Here is a 10,240-nt window from a genome sequence, read left to right as displayed (position 1 = left end):
TAACTGAACTTCCAACTTATCAGTCATCACAAATAGTAAAAGATATGATGTATCTGATATCATATATATGATATATAAAGAAATATCTCAAGTGACAATATTTAAGACCTTTGTTTAGTTCCTCTTCTTCTTGGGTTGACACCCAATTAGGTTGTTTAAGAGTTGTAGCTTCTAGTACCTATATTTGTAAAACTTTTAAGAACTCTTTTTTTGTGTTACAAACCCATTATATTAAGTGTTATAACGTTTCAAAAAAAGTTTTGAAAGATATAAATATATAAATGTAGCTTGTACATGGCAGAAGACATTGGAGGGCATCTTCCAACACATTGGAACCCTAACTCTTCCTGGTTATAGAAAATAATCTTGAGGAGTATAGAGAAGAAAAATGGAAAAGTATAGGAAAACTATGCTAGACGTTTTTAAGCTATTTATGATGTTTTCAAAACAAATGAAAAGCCCCTGAACATAATATTGTCACCAAAACTGATAGGGAGGTCCAGGAGAAACAGCCTTCCAACCTAGGCCAACGTTCATTACAAAATTATTAAACATATATTATCAATATAACTAACAAAATATATCAATATAACTCTATGTTCAAGGGCTGTAAAACTAACCCTAACATTTTCACATATCCCATAATATCCTTATATCTGATTAATTTATAAAAAGCCCATGACCAAAACAAAAACCATGACCCTGAGCAAATTACTATGCAAACTGTTTATAAAGTTGTGTGCGTTCTTTATTTCTTTATTTTTAATAATGTAGAGGCAGGGATATATCGGTGGTTAAAAAGATATCAGCTATGGAGAGTTGGGTGAGGAAGAAGTACTTGTGGGAGTGGAGGGTCTTGCTGTAGGACACCAGTATGATGATCAGGAAGTTGCCACATATTGTTACACAGTATATGGTAAGCAGAAAGGTGACAAGCATTACACTATATCTGTCTATGTTATGGAAGGCCAAAAGGAAAATTACTGTGATATTGTTCCTATGTGTTGCCTTTGTAACAAAAAAGAAAAATACAGTGTTAAAACCAAAAACAACATTTTCATTTCAAACTTTCTTTTAATTTCATTCCACCCAATTTATTAGGCTCTGAGAACTGAGTACTAGCCGAGTTTATCACAAACGCAGATAGCAACAACAGAATTTTTAGAGGTTTTACTCAATCCACATGCTATCCAAAATCTCAAATTTTAAAGCAGAGTTTTCAGTAAAAAAAAGAAAAGCAAACACAAAAAAGACACCTTTATAAGATGAAAAGCCCTCAATCCCTTTACAAACAAAGTCCACTTGATCCTGTGCCATTCTGTCCCTCTTCTTCTTTCCAGCACGGACTGGACAGTGGGCATTCAGTTTCCCATTCTGCCTTTACCACTAGTGTTGGTCCAATAGCTCACTATTTGATTCGTCAGCTATTCGCTCGAATAGAGCAAAATTATTTGGGTGGTCGAATGTCAAAGTCGAACACCATTAAAGTCAATGGGAGGAAAAATTTCGTTTTTTTTCAGCACTGTGTAGAGCTTCTACAGCCTCCAAACAGATGTAAAAAGATACATTATAAAAGGATACATAAAAAGATACATTATAAAAGGATACATAACACTATTACATACCCCTGTACTTCACATGAAGATTAAAGAGCACCTGTCACATCAATATTAGGCTAAAGCTAGGTACACACATCCAATAATTATTGTTAGAAAATGAATGATTATGACCGATCAAGGATTATGCACGATTATACTTGAACAATCCACATGTCCATACACTAAATACAATCGTTTGAACATGTAGGGACATGTAAAGGAGAAAGTGTACCGTAGAAACATGCATGATCGCTGAACGACCGTACACTGTACAGACGATAGATAGTGAAAGATCATCGTCCAATCAGATCCACCGTGGTGTTCGTTCATTTCCAACGACAATCCTCGTTCGTCCGCGTCCTTGGTCACTTTTTTTGGCAATTCGGTTGTTCATCAGTCGTTCAACGGTCGTTTCTAACGATATATATTGGACATGTGTATGCAGCTTTAGTCTACACGGACTGTTTCCCCAGCGTTTAACCTGAGGCTTTTTAAAGCCCATGTTTGAAGTACCCATGCATTCCCATGGGCTAATCTAGGGGTTAAATGAGGCATGGGGCACTAGGGGTTAAATGAGGACAAGCCTCTCCATTCACCCCCTAGTGCTCTGTGATTGGCTGAGGTTTTACATTTTTCAGCCATTCAGCACTAGACATGAATGGGGAGACTTGTGCCCATTCATCTCTAGTGCTCTGTGATTGGCTGAGAAATCAGAAATCCTGATGACAGCTCAAGCATCATCAGGATTTCCCTTTCTTCAGCCAATCAAGGAGCAGAGCATTGCTCCCACAGCCCTAGAGGAGCTGTGACATGTATTACAGATACAGAACACATGTCACAGCTCCTCTTGGGCTGCGGGAGTAATCAGGGGAGCAGAGCTGTCAGCATAGTAAAGCTCCGATGATTGCTCTGCTCCCTGATTGAGGAAAGGGAAATCCTGATAATGCTTGAGCTGTCATCAGGGTTTCCTATTCCTCAGCCAATCACAGGGCAGTAGAGGTGATGAATGGAGATACGTATCTCCATTTAACCTCTATTGCCCTAGTATTGCCTGCGGTTACAGCTAATTGAAGGTACCTGCTTCCAAATAGCTGTAACCACAAAGTTTCCACGGTCCGGGAATCCCACAATGACATTATGATTCATAATGTCATTGTCGGGTAGCCTGTAAAAAAAAAAAAATAGTTAAAATAAAAACACATACAAATTAAATTAATTTAAGATTAATTTTTATTTTTTTTAACCTTTTTTTTCCCCAAATTTTTGTAGTCGAATCCCGTGTTTTTCGGGTTTGGTCTATCCGAATTCAAACAGCCATATTCGTGTCGAATATAGGGACAACCTGAATTCGAACATCAACACCATTTACCACCATGACGGTACAGACGGGAGGAGAGGGATCCTCCCCCAATGATGTAGTTTTCTCTCAAATAACATACATGAAAAGGCAATTTATTAAATCGACTGCACAAATGGTATGTTGAACAATGAACACACTAACAATAAATCATTATCTTAGTTACTTATCAGATATGTTTATGTTGAGGACAGAATCAAAAATATAATGAATAACATTCAATAATACAATTGATGTCTGTCCCTACGTGTTTTGCCAAAGGGGGCTTGTTAGAAGTATGCTTCTTAATTCTCCTCCATCAGCAGGTTTGTAAAAGCCATAATAGTTCTTTTTATACAAACATGCTGATCATGCCATATCAAAAATTATTTAGGGGTAAATTATTGTGTAAGAGCAATTAAAGTCACATGAAAAATGACTTTAGGGGGGAACTGTAGTAAAAGCAGGTAGAACACCATTTTACCTATCTGCACGAATACTTACATGTAATAAAAAGAATCTTACCTTGTTAAAGAAATTGGTGAAACATAACATTCAAATTATTACCAAGTTTTATTATTGACTCAGTAAATTAAGGCTTTTACATTTTACTACGACTCCTGGTTTTTTTACATGTAAATGACTCCGTAGGTACTGAAGATAGAAGGTTAGTGAGACCACCAAGTCAACCTATTGACCACAGCTCTGAAGATAAAAGGTCGGTATGATCATCAGATTAATACTATTTTTAAAAAGACATACCAGCAATGGTATCCTCTGCTGTCCTATCAATATGTGCCTCCTTTAAGGTAAGCATTATTATAAGAATTCACAAAAAATGTATTTGAGTTTCTACTTTATTAGCATTGCATTTTATTCAAACTTTTGATATTTGGAATGACATGAAAATTAAAGGGGGAAAGGAAAAACATATGTACAATAAAAATAAAATGCACTTACACTATTTAATATTGATCCAAATGATCCATTTTTCCTTGTTAATTACTGAAAGAAATAGTAAAAATGACATTAAATACAGTACAGCTGTGGCTTATGATGATGCATGCAAACCTCAATGTACCAAAGAAATTATGTTACAGAGAAGCTGCCCCTAGTCTCTCACCTGACACCATTCCTCTGAAGACCTGGGTCAATTCTTCAACCCTATAGCTGAGTATCCTTCCACAATGTCACAGAGAAGCAGCCTTCAAACTCTCACCGGACAACTATTTAGCAGAATATTAAACATTTTTTTATAAGGAGCAGAATACTTCCCATGCTGGCCCTATCCCTTAGCAGGGTAAAGACAAGATAAAGCAAAATAGGCTATGCCAGGCCAAGCACCACAAGCTGCCTCTCTTTAAACTGTCTTGGCTTCTCGACTTTAAAAACTTACTAACTTAGTTACTAACCCTTACATTTTTATCCTATCCCCTTAATTCACAGAATTGGATCTTTTTGCCCTTTTTGAACATTCATGGGCTTTTAATCCTAAAACTGATTTATAATACCCCTGGACACATATTGGCCCTTGCCATAAGCCTCAAAGCAGCCATTAAAGTGGAGAAACTGACTAACCTAACCTCCTAATATAGGAGCAGAGAAGCTGGTGTAGAGAAATTAGTGAAGCACAATTGAGCTTTGAGCTGGGGGGGCCCAAAGAATGAGATTTGTAGAAACAGAAGTCACAGAATTGTTTTTCATTAGGCTCAGAGGATCAGAGTATTGCTAATAACCATACTAGCTGGTTTAAATATACCAAGGCTACACATTTGCCAATCTTCAAGTTAAATTGTTTAAGGTTACTGTTCATTTCAAAAATTGAGAAAAACAACTGCATAAAGTCCATATTTACATTCATAACAGATCATAATCCGGACATGTAGTCAAAAAAGTCCAGGGCACCAAGTCCATCATAAGAGGTCCTAGTCCTTCCTATAAAGATGGGTTCCCAACTTTGAGAGATAGGATGTCTTTCCCCCATCTTGTCCCTCAAAATTCATGGGAATAATGGAACCCCTTTACCCATTCCTAGAAAAAGCCTAATCCTAAATATTTTGAAATGAAAACACAACACACGCTCATTAGTTCTAACCGTGTTGTAACCATGCTGTCCAGTAATGGAATTCAGTGTCAGTCATGAGGACCTGATAACCAACCTTAACCCATTAATATTATTATTATTATTATTATTATTATTAATAATAATAAACAGGATTTATATAGCGCCAACATATTACGCAGCGCTGTACATTAAATAGGGGTACATTAAACCCATTACGCTCTAGTCTGTGGAAGGCAGGTGCACTGCAGTAAAAATCCTAAGCATAATCATTGATAAACCTTCCTTTATTTAATCAGCCCAGATTTTTTGATACAACATATTGTTTTCTCATAGCACTTTAAATACACTTTACATTCTTGCAGTTCCGATATGTTGTGTCCCTCAAGTCTTGCACCATTTGGGCTGCTTGTCTTTGGACTTTATCTGTTTTACAAACTTTTTATGTTTGGTCCCAAAACTAGATATAAGTATTCCAAACAAGGTCTTACTATGGTGTATGTAATAAAGAAAAATGCATAAAAGTTTTGAGGGGTTTGGGTTTTGATTTTTTTTAACGTAAGGGGTAAGGGTTATGGAAATGCAACATAAACTTCAATAATCAAACAACAATGTATTAAATAACACAAAAAGGGGATATCTATGGGTATACTTTACACCGTATGCCGCACCCTAAAGACAATTACAGTGAAAATGCAAAGAACAAAAGTTGGGAGGCTTTTTGGGTATTAACAATCTTATCCAATAAACTACAATAAAAAATATTATTTTATTTCACAATAAAAGCATCCTAAGAGCTATTTAACCTAAAAACACCAATGCACACTTGTGAGATCCAATAAATTGCTATACATTTAGCATGAATTATTCCTACTACACCTAAACACGTTTTACGGGATATGACGATTTCTTCAACCTCATCTTTTATTCTTTGTATTTTAACAATGTATTTTATAATCTCACCTTTAAATCATAATATTTTATTGTTAAACACACACTTTCTTAAAGCATTCTTGATATCTTTATTCTTCAAACTGTATATAAAAGGATTTATTAGGGGTGTAAACACCGTGTATAACATAGCCAGTGACTTATTAATGATTTGTGATTGACCTTCATTAGGAAGCATATACATAGCAATGAGGGTCCCATAAAAAATGAACACAACTGTCAAGTGGGAGCTACAAGTGGAAAAAGATTTCAGCCTTCCTGTAGAAGAAGATATCCTCAGTATGCTTACGACAATGAAGGTGTATGAAACTAATATAACCAAAAATGGTAGAACTATCACCGGAATGGACATCAAGGTAGCTTCCATTTGAACTACGGACACATCTGAGCAAGAAAGCTCCACCACGGGATTAAAGTCACAGAAAAAATGATCGACAGTATTTGGTCCACAAAATTGTAGCTGACATATACAAAGAGTTAAAGTGAGTTCTATGGTGCAACTCAAAAGCCAAGATGTTAAAACTAACCTACAGCAAAGCAACTGGTCCATAATGGAAGAATAACGAAGTGGACAGCAGATGGCTAGATAGCGGTCGTAGGACATCACTGTCAGAAGAAGACATTCAGATGCTTCTNAGAAACCGAAGAAATATAATTGAGAGATGCAACTAGAAAAGGTTATGGAGGTTTGTTCATGTAGAACAATGGTTAGCATGTTTGGGGCAATATCTGTTGTTAATATGATATCAGAAAGAGAAAGCTGGGTTAAAAAGAAGTACATGGGAGAGTGGAGGGTCTTGCTGTAATAAACCAGCATGATAATCAAGAGATTTCCACACATTGTCACACAGTATGTCATAAGGAGCAAGGAGAACAGCAGGAATTTAATATTGTCCAGGTTGTGGAATCCCAGAAAGAAGATGGTGGTGATGTTGCTTTTATAGGCAATTTGTGGACCCTGAAAGAATATACTACATAAGCAATAATAAGGTGTTTACTATCCCTATAACTTCCAACATACTAATATACCACTGATAGCAAAATATATTATATATGCATTTACATTTATTTATAGAAAGCAAATCCTGGTTGTTTCCAGATCATTTCGTTTCAGATTGCTTTATCCTAATATTGTGTATGGTGGGGAAAGAGTGGGGTGAGCAAAACTGCTGCATATGAGGAAAGGTATATACCTATTTCGTCACACAGTGGCCAGCATGTCCCCAAACCTAACCCAAAAAAAGGAATTGATGGAACCACTAGGTTAAAGAGAACAGAATAAACAACCCACCATCCCAGGCTTCAGAATTGCTGTAAGTCCTTATTGCACAGATAGATTCACCAAGATCCTGAACACATTCCTTAGGCAATTTGGTCAATACTGACACAATAGCATCTCATAGTACTTAATTTTTTTTGGTTTTATATCTATAATGTGAATCTCCATTCCACCACATCCCAAAGGTGCTCTGTTGGACTGATATCTGGTGACTGTGGAGGTTGTTTGAATATAGTGAGCTCATCATTAGTTCAACAAACCTGTTTGAGTGACAGGCCACTTTGGAACATGATGTGTTATCGTGCTGGAAGTAGCAGTATAAAATGATTCACTGGAAAGATTCCACACTCCGGCTGAATTACCAATAACGTCACAAAGACAAGTTTTTGTTCAGCAAATAGGGCAATGCTAAGTGAAAATTTACAAAGGCATGTGCAAGAAAATGAACAATGCACAATTGGTGCTTGTATGTGGTTGCATGATTAAAGTTAAAATTTTCCCTTAGCTTACTAACTGATGTGAAGTTAGGAGGACTTAAATCTTTACTTTCTAATAATGCAAGGGGGGATTTTAAACTTTGTGTATGAAAAGAATGTTGGGACTAGGAAATAAGGTGACAATGAGAAAAAAAGATAATTTGATGGCTAAAAATTTCTGCTGCAGTTATTCTATTTATTCTTGTAGAATAATAGATTCATAATAACATTTTTAATAACTTTTGGAAGTTCCAGAAGCAGAATAAATATTACACAGTAAAACTAATTTCCATTAAAAAAAATTGTGTGGACCAGTGTTTCTTAACCAGGGTTCTGCGGGCCCCTAGAGTTCCTCCGGAGGTTGCTGGGGGTTCCTTGAGCAATGAGCAGTTTGTGGCTTTCAGGTCAGTTTAAGTGACTCCAATGATATATTTGGCTATCTGTAAGATTGACATTCTTCTCACTGGCCAGCAATAAAAGAGGAATTCTTCTTACTAACCACCATGCTAATGGATATAGTAATTAAAGAGGGGGTTCCATAAAGACCTTAGAGTAATTTCAATGGTTATCCCATGTTAAAAATATAGAGAAACACTAGTGTGGGCATTACAGAAATAGAATATGCTTACGATATTTGTTATGCTCCTCTGGTGAAAATCCATATGTGTGAATTATATAAAAAAAGAATATAAAACACATACATATAACAACAAAATAGATGAAACATGAAAACAGAACAAATAAATGTATATTATTAAATAAACAGGTACATAAACACATGTAAAAATGAACAGAATAGAAATAAATGAAATCTTGTCATTGACAAAATATGACGAGATATATGTTAGAGAGTAGTGGCTACGCTCGGACTCATATATATACTATATCTATTTCTATGCTTGTATATACAAAAACACTTTCATCATTCCACTGGGAAAAATCTAATTCCCTCTGAGTTATTTTTCTTTATTATCTTGAAACTAAATATAAACTGTGCTTTCAGAAAAGAATTTGAAGTAACTTGGCTTTTGCTAAGAAAACATTGTATTTTATACGTTTATTTGTAAAATAAGCAAACAAGTAATAAACATATTAATTTTTTTATGAACATGTTAGCTTAAAGTGTTTCTAAAAGTAACATTTTCCTTTTTTAGTTCTGGATGCAGGGTTAAGGTCAGGATTTTTCTTTTATTTTTATTCTGTATGTATCAATTTCCAGGAGCCTTCACTTCCTTTTCTTGACAAACATATACATTGAACCAAGAAATCACAGCAAAGAGATCTTTTCCATTATGCTGGAATTGAAGCAAATCCCAATACCCATACTTTAAACGTAAATGTTTGGTAAAGTGAAACTATTATCACATTTTTTACATTATACAAGGGGTGTTTTTCTATATTTTTTTATTTGGAAGAGGAGGAACTCCCCTTTCATCTTCACGGCCATGGAAGTAAAGGGTGAAGGAGAAACCTGCGGCCTCCTAGGACACATATATGTAACAAATCCCAGGAGGCTGCTGGCTGCCTAAAGTGTAAATATCACATTAGCATTCGCAGAAAAGCCTTTCCTGAAAAAAAGAAATTTCCTGAAAAAAAAGCGCAGTGAGATTGGCAATTTTTTTATCAGTAAGGTGCATCACCCGACCTCACTCTTGGTCAACAGGTGATGTCATGAGAAGAAGGAAAAAGATGGTGGCACCTGGTGTCCAGTCCACACCGGGAAGAAGATGGAAGATGGGATGACATGGGACTGCTTAGACCAAATCGCAAAATGTCATTTTTATGATTTAAGGTCTTTTTGTAACATAGAAGCCCCTTAACTTTTCCCCTAATCCCACAAACTCCTCTTCAATGCAACTGGTCCTCTGCAACTTCTGTAGGCTACTCCAGGCCACAGTAACAGGCACTGATATAAATCCCTACTTTGCAGTACAAGTAGCCCCTAATTGTGAGAATGCCAAAAGGCCATTAACAGCTGAAAATAATTGGATGGAGGAATGCTTTCTATGACACCATTAGGAAGTAAGCCTTTGTTCAGGGGTACACCTTGCATCTTGAAACATACATATCATAAGCAAGAAAGAAAAAGCAGGGTTGCCAATTATAAAAAAAAATTAATAAATAAAAATACAAATCTATTTTACTTGAATCAAAGAGTAAGGCTTTTGTACAACGATATAATAATGATGTCTTATCATCCCTAAAAATGCTGAGGATTGGCAGAGGCTGCGCGCTCTGCACAGTTCAATATTAACAATCTCCTTGCCAATCCTCAGCACTTTTACCATGCTTTGCTTGGAATACCCATTTTCCCTAAATGATTATACCCCCCTCAATGAAGAACATTGACCAGGGTACATTATGTAAATGGCCTCCACGCATCACCTTGAAAAAGCCAGTTGGCGAAACGCATCGGGTTGAGAGACAGCATTTTTGTAATCATTTAGAGTATTCCCTTGTCTAGTTTTAGGGTCTTGTTTCCCATGACATTAATGGGATAAGACATCATTATTAGAAAAAATGTGTTTTCTAATATAT

At 36.0% G+C, this 10,240-nt stretch overlaps 1 protein-coding gene across 1 annotated transcript; it reads right to left on the bottom strand.

Annotated features, from left to right (window-relative positions):
- Nucleotides 1-997: 997 nt before the first annotated feature.
- On the bottom strand, nucleotides 998-6,788 carry LOC140324996 (olfactory receptor 1M1-like). Its single transcript, XM_072403098.1, has 3 exons — nucleotides 5,995-6,788; nucleotides 2,650-2,675; nucleotides 998-1,008 (listed from the first exon to the last, which is right to left on the bottom strand). Exons 1-3 carry the CDS (start codon nucleotides 6,786-6,788, stop codon nucleotides 998-1,000), a joined length of 831 nt encoding a protein of 276 aa, XP_072259199.1.
- Between the last annotated feature and the right edge of the window lie 3,452 nt (nucleotides 6,789-10,240).

The sequence above is a fragment of the Pyxicephalus adspersus genome, chromosome 2 (genome assembly GCF_032062135.1).
Source record: "Pyxicephalus adspersus chromosome 2, UCB_Pads_2.0, whole genome shotgun sequence".
Lineage (NCBI taxonomy): Eukaryota > Metazoa > Chordata > Amphibia > Anura > Pyxicephalidae > Pyxicephalus > Pyxicephalus adspersus.
This window is presented reverse-complemented; position numbering and strand designations above follow the sequence as displayed.